The sequence below is a fragment of the Meleagris gallopavo genome, chromosome 4 (genome assembly GCF_905368555.1).
Source record: "Meleagris gallopavo chromosome 4, MGAL_WU_HG_1.1, whole genome shotgun sequence".
Lineage (NCBI taxonomy): Eukaryota > Metazoa > Chordata > Aves > Galliformes > Phasianidae > Meleagris > Meleagris gallopavo.
Window position 1 is genome coordinate 40848133 of NC_139407.1, and position 14725 is coordinate 40862857.

Consider the following 14725-nt stretch of genomic DNA (forward strand, 5'->3'; position numbering starts at 1 on the left):
AAATAACCTTCTTGCAGAACTAATATTGTAGTAATTTGCATTTTAAGCTTCATAAAATAATTAAAACCTGTTGGGCAGCAATTTTCATCATATCAAGGCTATGCTTAAATTTAACTCACTTCCAGAAAAGCAAAACTTAACCTAAGCAACTCCAGTAGAAAACTCATGTTTACCACTAAAAGAGATGTCTCTCTTTTTTCCATTTCCACTTTCTGCAGTTCTTCCACACGATTTTGTAATATCTTTATTTTGTTCTCTTTCTCTTTTAGTTGTTCCAGTTTGGACTTCATTTCTGCCTAAAAGTTACATGAAAAGAAGGAAGTAAAAAAAATAAATTAAAAAAAAAAATCATAGTTCCCAGTTTGTTTGTTTTCCTGATAGGAATCTATAAGAATGCTTATTATGTAAAAAGGATTCTTAAGATGAGACATATCTTTCTCATAACTGGTAAGACTAACTAGAGTCCAATCAAGTCTGGGTCATCCATACCATACAGAAAAACCAAACCATGTTCCATACAAATCTTATTGCATGCAAGTTTATGAGACAGGCTCACCTCAAGTTCTTCATTGTAGGCTTCAGCATTTGAAACAATATTCTTTAGGTTGGTAATTTCATGCATTAGTTGTATCTGTGGAGCAAATTGAAGCAGAATAGCTGAGGATGTTAGAAAGCACCCACACCAATGGTTTTAGTTGCCATCACCATGCAAATAAGCAAGGTCTGTATTATATTTCCTTTTCTATTTGTTAGCAAATCATAGTTGCCACATTCTTTCAAATTAATAAATGAAAATCTCTATTTCAGCTTCACAGCAGTTAGAAATGATTCAGGTCTAATTGAATCTGCAACAGCTCAAGAAGTGAGAGCAATGTGATCAAAGCAGTTCATGCAGAAATCATACAGATACGGAATGTCCAACTCTGGTCATGTTAAACAGTCTTTTCTGCACAGTGCAGATACTAATGATAATCTAATTGTTGACAAGAAAGTGGTATCAAAATTGAGTTTAAATAAGCAAGCCATGAATGCATTCAAGTTGCATCCTGTGAAAGGAAGCACAAGTAGACGACTAGATATAGAAGCACTTTTAAAGTGAAAGAGCTCTTTTCTTGGTCTTTGTTAGAAAAGCTTAAAAATTAGCACTCTTCTTTGAGTATTTCTGTATTGTTGCAAATATAGAAAAAAGAAAATCTAATCTGTAATTTTTAAGTCAGAGGATAGCTGTAGAAGATATAGTACTATATTACTTGCCAGGTATAACAATGTCATTATCCAGTATTGAGTTTACCTCTATGTGCCTCTGCTGACTGAAACTGATTATTTCAGCTAAGTATGTTTAGTCAAGTGTGAAGTATGTGACCTGTCAGCTATACTATGATTATTCTGCTGTACAAGTATTGACATTTTATATTTTACATATTACATTTTATGGATTGTCTTCAGATACTCATCTGCAGATGTGATTTGCTCAAATAAGTAGTTCTTGCAATAAAAGCTAGTTTAGAACATTGTTTTTCCTCACTAGATACATAAAATTTTCTCAGGGGACAAATGTAACAGACTAGACCTGATAAGGAAGCTAGCACAAATAGTCTACTGAAAGTGTCTCTCAACATAATCTTAAATACAAGTTAAATCATAATAGATTATGCATCCGTTTTAAGACTCATAAATCTCTGCCAGAAATAATAGGTGATCTCATTAAACTGTGACCTAAAACAAGTGTGAAAGAATACAACTTCAGCTTCAACCTTAGCATTATGGTAACCCTAACATGTACAGGCAGTCTTCGGCCAACACAGGAAAGTGTCCAGTTCCTTGTAGAAAAGCTATTGGGAAAAAAATGGAGTAAAGTACATCCGAGTGTCATTATCTCAAGTGTCTTTTTCTTACGTAACTTATTTCACCATCTAGCTCTTGGGCAACTAGAATATTAGACCTTAGCACACGTCTATGTATCAAAAAAACCTTGTTGATTTCTGCAAGAGACTCTTCATACACATATTAGATATATACACGCAAAAGTCATATGGATACATACAGACATACATTTAACCAAACCTCAGCATGCAACCCTTAAAATTTTAAGTCTGATTTTTACACTCTCAGTCTACTTTAAAACCTAGGCTCACTCTTTCAACTGCTGAATTCTCTTTATGTCACCACCTGTTGTAAATCAACATCCAAGTAGCATCCATTCTGTAGAATAAACTCTAAAAAACATTTCAGTATAGAGAATACTAATCTATCTATCTATACTTCTGTGCATCTTACCTCATGATCTCTTTGTGTTTGTTTTTCCAGTGCTTCAAATTCATCCATTTCTATCTTTTCCTCCAGTTTCTCCTTCATTTCATTTATTTCTGATTTCAACTGTTCATTTTCTAATACTAACTTATTAAAGTTCGCTTGCAAAACATTGATTTCATTTACAGCAATATCCTGAAGAAAGAAACACAACAAGCTTTAGAAAAGGTTATTGGAATTTCCATCTTATTTCAAGGCGAACAGGCTTACCTTTTCTATGGCTAAAGCTTCACAGAGTTGCACAGATTCTTCAAAGTCTCTCTGAGTCTAGAAAAAGAATTGCTTTCAGTTAAATGATTGACAAGATCAAACAAATTCATTATAACCCTTTTTGCTTTTCACTGCCAGAGCTACTTAAATACCAAAGCTCACTAGCTCATTCACTACTAAAACATACAACTCCACGGAGATGACCAAGGTACTTTCTTACTAACAAGTTACAATTATTACAGATACTAACAGAATATTGATGCTCTACAAATGAATAAGGCTGTCTTACTGAGAACCATGCAATGTGTATACACTGTGTTAAATGTTGTAGTTTAATCCAGCAGTCAGCTATAAGCACAATGAAATTGTTCACTCACTTTCCCCTCCCACTGGGATAGAGTAGAGAATCAAACAAAAACAAGAAAGTGGAACTTGTGGGCTGAGATAAAAACTATTCACTGAGACATACAAGAAAGAAAAAAGAACAGTAATAGTAACAGTGATAATAATATATTCACAAAACAAGCAATGCACAAGCAATTGCTCACCACCCAGCAACTGACGTCCAGTCAATAAGCAGTGGGAAGCCAGTAGCCCACCCAACTCTCATGTTTTTAGACTTTTTCCACATGATATCAAATGGTTTGGAATATCTCTTTAGCCAACTATAGGTCAACTTTCCTGGTTCTACCTCCTCCAAGCTCCCCATGCCCCTTAGCCCCCCTTGCTAATAGGACAGCACAAGAAGTTATGTCCTTAGTTCTTTGTGGTCACTGCTCAGCAACTAAAACATCCCTGTGTTATCAACACCATTTTTCTCCCAAAGCCAAAACATAGCATCATTTCAGACACTATGAAGAAAGAACTCAGTCCAAGCTGAAACCAGGACATTAAGATAAACTGAAATAACATGATGTTACCCAGTTCATGTTTGGTCCATCAATCCATTCTGTATCTTGAATTTGATCAGGAACAGTAAAATATTCGTTGTCCCGTTCAGAACTCTCTATTAACATCGCTGAAAAGGAAGACGCATCAAAAAATACTGAGTAAGTTTTTAACTGGGAATCAAGAATTTTCTTATCAAAGGTCTCATCACATTAGAAATAATGATTCAATGACACAGATGTAACACACAGTAGGATTTCTAAGTCTCATGATTGATTTTCTTTTATGAAAGTGAACAGCACTTTAATCCAGTCCTTGTGCTTACACTGATCACCCTATCACAAGTTAATGAAGATTAAAAAAATCCAGAATATATACTTATTTATAGATTAGAAAAAGTACTTAAGGGTCAAGAAAAAGACCAAGTAACAGCATTCTGCAACATCTGAAGACAAGACATATCTTTCCCAAAAGAAAAATTTAAAGCAACTTGACAGATGATGAATGGGTAGTAAGACTGTACAAAGATGCAATTCAGTATCAATAGTGCCCAGTTACTTTCTTATCTTCATTCCAGCTTTCTTTATTCCTTGGTCACTCCTTCAATTAGAGTTTAATCTTTGAGTAATGACTTTTCTGTATCTGTTAACATGCTGAGTTTTACTCCTTATCTTCCTCCCCTCCCTCCTATTTTATCTAAGAGAACACTACATATTTTAAAGTTTTCTTACAAGCAAATACATTTGCTTAACAAAACAAAGAAATGAGAAAACCTCCCTTATGCTCTTAAAGGTGACTTTCTTACTTCCTTTGAGAAGCTAAGCAATGCTTATGAAGTTATCTGACAGATTTCCTACCTATTATTTCACCTAGGATAGCAAGACTAAAGCTTCCAAAGTTTCCATTTTTAAAAACTAAACAGTTTTAGTTCCATCACAGTAACTATCTGCATTATTGCTGCTGAACCCACTCCACTTCCAGGCAGTATTCTTTGTTCACAGACAAATGTAATTCCCTTTGAAAGCAAAGTTAGTGCTTTCTGGGTTCACAGAACAGTTTGAATAGCATAGTGTCAACCAAATGTATTATTAGCAAGTAAAATGGATTTTTAATTTAGATTTGTAAAATAAAGATTGTTCTTCATTTTCAAGTCTCCATTTCAGTGCTGCTTCACAGAATTTTCCGCACAAAAAGAAATGATACTTACAATCCTCTGCATCTGGTAGTGACGACAGAGACATTTTCATTTTTTTTGTTGTGGTTAATGTTGTTTTTTCAAAATCTTCAAAATAGTCCACATTTTCCTGGTTTATTTTACCAGGAGCCCATGTAACTCTCCTTCTTCTCTTGGCCTTTAAAGGGGAGAAAAATAAAAAAGAATTTACAGAAAGTAAAATTGAAGCACTAAATGGAGATTGGTCTACTGTTCCAACAGTCCTGTGTCCCAACCAGCTGCTTAGTTTTTTGCAGTTTCTTTAAAGTTGAACTATAGCTTGACAGTTTGAAAGCAAAGCAACATTGAATACTCAGAAATATTAAAAATTTACTCCTTCAAAACACGTGTGAAAATTGCCTAGACTATCATTCATACTTATAATCATATTAAAACCAGATGCTAAGGACTGTTTAACTCAAGCTTTTTTCATTTTCACTATTATCCTATTCATTTGTATTAATTTTTGACAAGTATTTCAGAATTAACAGAAAAGATCTAGGAAATCTGCACTTACTTTAGCATTCTGTTTCGATGAAAATGAGGCAGAAGTCACCAGCATCTCAGTTAAGTTTCGTATCCTATCCTCCTGCACTTTTTGAAGAGAATTCTTTTCTTTCAACAGGTGAGCCAGCTGATCTTTTTCCATTGCATGGAGCTGAGTCTTCATAGACACCTTCCATAGAAACAGTAATGACATAATGACATTAAGTGTATCACTTGAAAGAGTAGTTTATAAAGAATTATCAAGACTGAGAAGTAACAGCGTGTACATATATTCCTTTAAGTCTAAAAGAGTTGTTGCTAATCATTGACAAAAACTGACAACAGTCTACAATTTTCCAGGTTAAAATTGCAAAGCAAATCAGCTACAGACTCTAGAGACCTAAAAATTCTCTATTAAAAAAATATTCTTTCAAACATAACAGTTTTAGGATGAACTTTTGTATAATCGATGAATATACTGCTGTTATAATTAAGAAACATTCAAGAGAGTTTGGCTAAGCAGGTTATCACACCAAAAAGAATAGATAAAGGGCTTACCCTTGCCTGGGCTTGCTGGAAAACTCCAAAAGGAGGAATCTCCAGAAAGAGATCCTTCCCCACTGGTAGTCAGCTCTTCAATGGGTCTAGGAGAGGTGGAGCCAAGCTCCACTGCTTCCGGCAGCACAGGTGAATTGCCTTCACCTGTGCTCCCAGGGCTGACTTATTGCTCGCCTCAGGTAATCAATCAGAGGTTCAGGCTGTGATTCAGCGGTTCCCATACACCTTTCTACAGTGGCAGAAGCCTGAAACTCTTCCAGAGCTACAACTGTTAAATAATATGCTTCTCTAATGCATGTTATCTCTTAAAATTTTAGGTATTGATAATTCATTCTGTAGTAAAGAGACTGTTGCAGTAGCTAGCTATTTGACAACCTAATGATAAGTTTGTGATCTGTAGACATGTTAATATTCGTGTGATTTTCCAACAAATATTTCTGTGTTTAATGTAAGTACTTTCCTGACTACTCAGTATCTCAAAATATAACGAGCAAATCCGTAGGTGGCAGTTTTTACTGCAAACTAATTTTTTAGGGAAAAACACTGACTTTTTATTTTTAAAATGTTCCTCTGACTTCCCTCAGTCCCAAAAAATAAAACATCTTTGGATGAGTTAAGTAATCAAAACAACATGTGCCAAATTGTGATTTTTTTTTTTTTTCCCCATGCTTTATATTTTACAATCTAATCTCTTACAACATTTGCAAGATTCTCATCAGCAAAATACTATCTTTTTTGGACAAAGTTGAACTTGAGCTTGGTGTTTGGTGGGAAGTTGCTACTATCCACTTCCAAAATGAATGTTCAGCCTATATGTGATATAGATGTTGCCAGTGATCTTATACAGTTGCAGCTTATTGCAGCTTTAGCTGAACATCAAGTAAAAGGGGAGAAACAAAACTTCATGTGGAGCTTTTAATTGTGATAGGTGATTTAATTGGTTTCGATTCTAGAAAAATGTTTTAAAATAGATATCAGTATACATGCATAAAAGTACATACACACATTTTACAGATACTATACACTACATACTGTGTATACACTACACTTTATATATACACACTATAAAAAGAAACACAAATGTGTATATATACACACGTATATATTTATGTAGTAAATGCACTAAAATTCATACTTCCTCCAGTTGCTTTTTCAAGTCTAGAATTTCTTTGCGATATCTCTTCAGCAGGGCATCATCATCAAGCACTTCGTTGACTTTTGGAGTGTTCTTCATTCTTTTGGCTGTATTGGCAAACTGGAAGATCAACCATATTCTCTCATGTACAATAGTTAAATAAATCAAAAGTGTAACTCTCTCATTTTTCCCCAACAGATTTTAAACGGTAGTTGACTGATAAAAACACATTTAACCAAAATTACATCTAATGATTTTTAATTAATATAAAGCTCATCACTAGGTTCAGTTACTCTCTGTTCTTGTAGAAGCTGCCTAAAATGTTATTAAAGACTTGCAGTTCTGTTTGCAAAAGGAAAACAAGAGAGAACAGAATTTATCTACTGCCACTGAGGCAGGAGAGAAAGCTTTGTTTCAACTGCTAAAAGGCTTCAAGCTAGCCAGCCTAGTATAACAAAGTGAATGGGAAGAGACACAGAGTACAGTCTAGATGTTCTTCATGCCCCAAGTGAATAGAGAGCCTTTGGAAGATTCAAGCCCCCATCCACTACATTTTTCCCCTAAGCCATTAATATTAAGTCTAGTCAGAATAACACTTAAAAACAGGCAAGAACTTTTACCTGGAGCGTGCTGAGTGTCTCATCAAAAGAAACAGGAGTTACTGTGCAAATAATAACTGTCTTCGCATTTCCTCCAAGGGAGTTCTGCAAAATTCGAGTCAGCTTGCTGTCTCTGTAATTTATGAAACTGGTAGGAAAGTGAGAAGAAAGAAAATGAAGAAATATATGATATTACTGTACAGAAAAGCAAATGTGTGTTCTAAAATTGACGGATTATTTGAAAGAGTAATCAATACTAAATATAATTTTAATACAATTAAAGTTCTTTATGTATGATCTATTAATGACTGATGTCACAGAACAGCTTACCCAGATGGGTCATCACAAAGTTTTTTGATAACTTGTCCCAGAATGAACAAGCTCCGGTTTATATTGCAGCCCTCCTTCAGTCGGACGCCTAGGCATTACACAATGCTTTAGTTGCAAAACAAGAACTACACATTTTCAGCAAGTTTTTCTGTAGCATTATTATGAGAAGGATAGTGCCAAAGTTAAATAAGTACCACACCACACAGTGACCCACAAGTAGCCAGCATTAAATCCTCTAGAATAGTCAAGATGAATCAAAGTAGTCATCTATCAGAAACTAACACTAATAATCTTTAATTTATAGGCAGTCAGGGCCATAGAAACAAACTATCTGCAAAGTTCCTATCATATTTAGACAATCATATTTTGATGATACTAGCATATACAAAAACATCTAGTAGAATCTAAATATAACAAACCAGGTTTTGATACAGCTTCCTGGTTATTCTTTACTAAGAGAGAATATTAACCTGTGTTATTCTAGTAATACTTTTAATTAAAAAAAATTACAAGCATTTTTGTGCTTCATGCTGTCATTTAAATTAAGCTTGATTGTTAACAGAGCCATTTAGATTACAGCTCTGAATTTAACAGTCCCTATAAGCTTCTAAGGATTTCTTTACTGCAAAATATCTTCACTCTTTTAGTTGCTGGATCTGCTACTCTAGAAAAGCCATATTAGTACTGAATTGTTCACCCTGTATCATATTTCCAGTATTTCCCTGTGCAGACCCTGCCGTCCAAGTAGAATGGATACTATTTATAAATAACAGCACATACATAATTTCCTCTCCATCATAGGCTCTAATTAAAGGTTAAAATAACAGAAATGGTCATATGAAGAGCATCATCTAACACTCACCCTCAGATCCTGTTTGACTAGCTCTTTCACTACCTGCCAGATCTACCAAATTCTGCAAATAAAATGTATCAGAGGTTAGTTCTAGGTGTAATTTATTTTAAAGATTCTCTTACTTTTATGAAATTCTTAGCACAGACTTAAACTAAAATTATTCTTCAGAAAAAACAAACACACACTCAGTGCTCTTATCACTGGAAATAACCAGTAGCTCCATAAAACATCAATCACCACTTTCAATGTGCTTAAGGATACAAAACAAGATTGTATGAATTCAATTAATGCTACTCTGAATGGTATTTTATCCTTGCAGTGCAGCTTCCCCTTTGCTTGGTAAAAAGCAAAGATCATTTCTCAATACAGAGGTGTTAACTACAAATTCAAGCCTTAAGAAGCAGAATCAGCTGTCTCTCTTCTTCACTGCCATTCTGAGCATAGTGCAAGTAAAAATTAGAGGTCAGGAGAAAAAACTTCACTCTGAATATGGTTCAAAATTGACTACAACTTCATAGCATCCCACAAGGACTTGGCTGAGCAAGTAGCCATTGATTTTAATGGCTTCTGTTTCAGAAGTGTGAAGTCCTGTACTAACTTCACCAAGCAGTACCAGAACAAGAAGGCCAAAAAAGAGTTCCCTCCTCGTTAATAGAGGCTATTACGCAATCACATGCAACAGCAATGCAGGAGATGGAGAGGTGGAAGCATAGGTTCACTAGCAATGAAGAGATGGGAAAAAAGTGGGCAATAGCTCACTCAGATATTACACATCAGAATTCCTTTGGTGGGAGAATATCCTCCAGATAACACACATGGAATCTCCCTCTACACAAATGATGAGAAATATGACACATATGTAAGAAATGCCTGATAGAAATTAACAACAAGACATGCTAATAATGTCATTATAAAATAACATTCTTCTTACAAACTGCAACTGTAAACTCTCTACTTAAATACCAATTTAATAACATCTTACCAAATGGGACACCATCACTGCTCCATCACAGTTTGCATTTGCAGGATCACTCCGTTCTCTGCTTTCAATTATCTAGAAGAAGAGAGAGACAATAAGCTACTGTCATTTAAAGTAATAAAAAATCCAGCATTCTCATAGTGAACTTTTTACCATTCTGAAGATGGTGTGAGAACGGCTGCTGTGTTCGTTCATTTTTGTTTCTCCGTAGTGGCGATTTTCTGTCAAAAAAGCAATATTGAAATACTTCTGTTTATATTCCAAAAAACTGATTTCTGAATAAGATTTTGAAGAGACATCCATGATTCTATGCAATTTAACGCTTTTCTAGAATATCAGCTGGCATTGGCTAAACAACTTACTCTCTCCTTTCCTGATCCACTCCATAACTTGTTCAGGAGAAACAACCACCTCTTCAATCAGGTCTTCAACATATGTATTTCTCTTCAAAAATACAAACAATAACAAAAAAACAGTAATAAATAATTTACCGAACTCTAAAATTGACATGAATACATAAAGTTATCATAACTAAAAGTTAACTAGTTGAATATCTTTTTTTCTTTAATTTTCCTCTGAACGCAAGTAATGAAAATTTAGACTTACATCAGAACTATTACTTAAAAAGGAGGATGAAAAAAAAAAAGAAATCTAAAAAATGTTCTAAAAATAAAATTAGTAAGGGAAATTCCCTAAGAAAAAGTACAGAAAAATATTTACCTTAATGTTACAAGGTCATAATCATATAGTTAATAAAAACAAGCTCTCCCCAGACTCCAAAAACATTGGTCAATTTAGGTAATCAAAATAAATAAATAAATATCCAGTTTGTTGGCTGCAAAGCTTAGCATAGAGAAACAAAGGATAGCATTTATGTAATTTATTTTTTCCTATGGTTTATCTTCCTAAATATGTTCTATGATTTTTATCTAACGATTAGAAGTAGAAGAAAAGTGTATTGATTTTGTAGATCATGTAACAATGCTATTAAAGCAATTCTGTGTATCTTTTTAAAGACTTCTATAACATGGAGCTAGGGGATCAATATCATTTCTGTAGCTCCATTACTGAGACAATTCTCAAGTATTCACTATTTTTATTAAATAAAAATATATTCTCTTGGAAAGCTTAAAGAATAAGCCAACATTTATAAACATGTATTCAGCTAAGCCAGCAACAACAAGCTTGACTTCACTGTTGTTATTCTATTACATCAACTGCCCTTCTGCTAACTTTGAAGACAATTACACAATTTCATATGGAAACATTTTTTTACTAGATGCCTCTGAAAGCTTTTTTCCCCCCCAGTACCATACAAATACAAGTGCTATGCTACATAACAATCCCTTGCATTAACATAACATCTACTTACATTAACATCTTCACGAATTCCTAGAGGCTTTTTTTTCCTTATACTGCAAAGCAAATCTGTGATGGTCTCGTTGTAGATTTCCATATAGGAAACTCTTAATAAGAATTCTCTATCTGGGATCTAATGATCACAGGAAGAAAAAAAATAAAAATCAAATCAGCCTACGGAATGAACAGCTTTTAATGCAAGTATTCTAAACTCAAAGTTATATACTTGGATATCATTTCACAAATTTATTTCCACTATATTCTTTCCACACAAGCATCTACAAATACAGACCTCTTCCAAGCTGCATTAACAATGTGTCATCTTCAGTAAGCTAAAAAAGCAAGTTTCTACACAGCTCTATGGAAGTGTGGCAATAGATCTCCCACTTAGCTATCCTTTCCATACTAAATCCACCCCCTGTTTATGCTCTTTTCTTTCTGTGTACCTTGACTTCACTCTCTTTTTACTTGGATTTTCTTCGCTGCTGCTGCTTCTTTTGCTACCTCCATAGTAAAGAACACTAGGATGAAGGCTGCACAGTGGATTACAGCACCATGGAAAGTTTTCTTGGCTTAGAGTCTATTTTTGTTGATTCTAAAATACTCTGCACCTCACAGGAACAGTTGACATAGCACATAACTGATATCAATAACCTGAAACCCTCAAGGCAGAAGTATTCTGCAAGTGATGTTCTAATTTATACCTTCTCCTTATACCTAATTACATTGCAGGATTTAGGCCCTTGGTATGCTGCACTTGTTACACAGAAGTCTTCCCAATACACAAGCGATGACATAATACACATTCATTAATCTGAAGATATGCTGTATAATACACCAATCCACCTGGATTTCACGCATGTCTGTACAGATAATAACTACACTAATGTTGGACAAAAGCCAGATATATCAAAGCCACTGCTCTTTCTCAGAAGAACCAACAGAATTGCACATTTGAAGTTCAGGGTTCAGCAAAGCCATCTCTAGTGGACTCAGATTATCAAGAAAATTTAAGCAACCGTTCCAATATCAATAATATTGATAATATAATATCAAGTCAGTTTCTTACACACTGTTTCTAACATTCTCTTATCAGTCTGCTCTTCCATTTCCCAGCACAGAGGGCTTCAGCATCTTATGTTTATATAGCACAGTCCTAGGGAATTCTTTCTAGTATGGTTGCAGTCCATGTTCTACCAAAATTCACAGACTAGGAACTATTAAAATTGGCCAATCTGCCTGTGATTCTTTTGAACACCTGAAATAAGTAAATTCTTTTTCATATTCTACATAGTTTAAAAAAATCAAGTCTTTCATATTGCTAATTTTTGGAGAAAGTTTTAAAATAGCAGAATAAATAATGAAGTTCCACATTACCTTGTCTATGCTGATAATTCAAGTTTCGTGAGAACTATTTTGTTATTGACTTGATTCCAGCTACGATGTTATTTTTAACTAATCACATCCCTGCAAGCTTAACAAAACAACTGCAACATAGAGCCCAAATACAGTTTGTTTCCTTCATAAGTTCCTTAATAGTAAAACTCATTTCTCTATAATATTCAGATATATTGCTAGCCCTTTCAGTTACTTCAGATTCATAGGGACACTCACCTCACAAATAATTTTGAAGACGTGTTGAATTGCCTTAGGAATAATGCCCAGGGAATCTTTGTTTCCCATCATTGTGTATGTCTTCCCTGAGGCAGTTTGTCCATAGGCAAAGATTGTGCCTAGGAAGATGGTTACATTTTGTTCATTATTTAGAAGTTACATTACAAACAGGAGTTAAGTACAATTTTAAGACTTACCATTGTAACCTTGCACAGCTGACTGTATAATTGGCACAGCTACATCTTCATATACTTGCTGAGTGTTGTCGCAAGAATGAAAGACACGATCTTAAAAAAAAAAGAAAGCAAGCATGTTAGTGTACTGCACTGCAAGTCAAAAACAAGCTATCATCTTACTCAAGAATGCTGACTTCAAATCAGTGTCACAAACAACATCATAGCTTTTCATAGGTAACTCAGACATCAAACCATCTGCTATGACAGACTTTTAAAGAAAAAAAACAACATTAAACTCAGAACCAAGAGAGGCATGATGAACAGACAACAGAGAAGTCAAAGAAACCAAAAATGACAGTTAAACAGACACTGTGTTTAATTCTAAAAACTAGCTTATCTATCAGGATTGTAAGCCAGACAGGATAGGCTACAAGACCTCTAACATAGGGTATGCCTATTAAACCTCTAACTTAGGAAAAAAATGTTTGTAGTGGCTACATAAACACTAACAAATGCAGTGAATCAGTTGGAAAATGCTAAAAGTGAAGCATTTCCTGGGCTCTAATGCCCATGCTGCCCCACACGTTCTGGACTGCCTTTCTGTGACTGGAATGCCAGCATGCTACTGAGTTCATCTTCCTGTGTACTGTCATACAACACAAATCCAGCTCACGTGCTCCAAAACCACTTGGTTTTGGCTAGTGCGAGTCAGAACTCAGAAATCAAGATCCATCAGGAATTTGGCTTTAAATGCGCATTCCTGGACTAGCCTACAACAAAGTTCTGTGTGCCTCAGAGGTACACTTTCGCAACTGTGAGGCTGAGAGTTGGAAAACTACAATGCTGCAAAAGCTGAGGTGATTGCTGTTAACATACATTCTAGTGAGATTAATGAAGGTTTATGTAAGCACTGAAGTTACGTGATACAGGCTGGTTTAGCAATAGGGATCAGTACATTAGTTTAAGGACCAATATAATTAGCAAAAGGAATTAATGCGTACTAGTTTTAAACTTTCTATTTTAGCTTTGGTTGGTTGCTTCCCTCAATGACAACCTTGTTTCCCTTAATGATTCTGCTTCATGAGAAGCACTGGAGACATAATAGACTACTTTTATCTTCATGCCCACAAGGTGCAAGGACTTTTTCCTCAGATTTCCCATATATTGTTTTGGGCTACAGTGTACTAAGAGAGCTGCTCATTACAACCTAACAAGTAATGGAAATTTGCCAAACTGGGGAAAAACAACAGGCCAACAAAAAGTCACCGTGATGAAGATGATGATGGAAAAATGAGGAGGAAGTGACCAGTTTAAGAACCACCATCGGCCTCTACCATGCACACCCAGCAGGACATTAGCATGTATTAATGAGTTCTCGGAAAAGAACACATACATATACCGATGTATCACATATGTATGTCTTAACTGCTCAAGTGTAGAACTTGAACTCTGAGATAGTGTTCTTGATTTGTCAATCGCCTGGTACACATCGCGAGGATAAGGGAATGCCGGATGACAATTGCTTTCGCATTCTTACCATAGTTGAAGACTTTTGTACCATTCACTTCTGAAACGGTATTGCCCTCACTTTTCCAGTAGAGCGATGCTTTGTCTTCTAGAGCACTTTCCCTAAAGGAAAGGACGCCCCGTTAACCAGACAGATGTCGCTGCGGCTTTGCCCACCCGCCGCGGCCGCCACTCCCGCCAGGCCCCCCAGCCCGCTCCACCCCCGGGGCCGCGCACAGTACCGCCGCCAGCCTCCCCCCCTCAGACCCGCTGCCGCCCAGACAGGCGCTCACCTGGCGATGAGCGGCCGTACGCGCACGCAGACCGTCACGGCCCCCTCATCCGCCATCCCCGCGGTCGCTGGGCAAGAGGCTGCGCTCACGGGCGGACGCGCGCCGCTCCGACAGAGAGCCGCACACACCCCGCGCCCCACAGACCGAAGAGGCGGCGCAGCAACCGCTGTCCGAATTTGAACTGCTCCCGCGGCCGCTTCCTATTGGTCCGCGCTG

The 14725-nt window shown here is 36.0% G+C and overlaps 1 protein-coding gene across 5 annotated transcripts in view; it reads right to left on the bottom strand.

Moving 5' to 3' along the window:
* The window catches only part of CENPE (centromere protein E), a 39596-nt gene extending 24916 nt beyond the window's left edge, over positions 1–14680 (bottom strand). For 2 of the 5 annotated variants that reach the window (XM_085222974.1, XM_085222972.1), the window contains exons 1-19: positions 14510–14679; positions 14248–14339; positions 12732–12821; positions 12535–12653; positions 10934–11053; positions 9924–10005; positions 9715–9782; positions 9565–9636; positions 8592–8643; positions 7730–7817; positions 7421–7547; positions 6801–6920; positions 5139–5297; positions 4616–4760; positions 3441–3538; positions 2521–2577; positions 2278–2445; positions 557–631; positions 174–296 (exon numbers count right to left, since the gene is read on the bottom strand). In XM_085222974.1, coding sequence (XP_085079100.1) covers positions 174–296; positions 557–631; positions 2278–2445; positions 2521–2577; positions 3441–3538; positions 4616–4760; positions 5139–5297; positions 6801–6920; positions 7421–7547; positions 7730–7817; positions 8592–8643; positions 9565–9636; positions 9715–9782; positions 9924–10005; positions 10934–11053; positions 12535–12653; positions 12732–12821; positions 14248–14339; positions 14510–14565 — 1911 coding nt within the window. In that variant the 5' untranslated portion in view covers positions 14566–14679. Of the gene's footprint in view, positions 1–173; positions 297–556; positions 632–2277; positions 2446–2520; positions 2578–3440; positions 3539–4615; positions 4761–5138; positions 5298–6800; positions 6921–7420; positions 7548–7729; positions 7818–8591; positions 8644–9564; positions 9637–9714; positions 9783–9923; positions 10006–10933; positions 11054–12534; positions 12654–12731; positions 12822–14247; positions 14340–14509 lie in introns of all 5 variants that reach the window. The other 3 variants (XM_085222975.1, XM_085222973.1, XM_085222976.1) reach the window with 2 other exon arrangements.
* Positions 14681–14725: the final 45 nt, after the last annotated feature.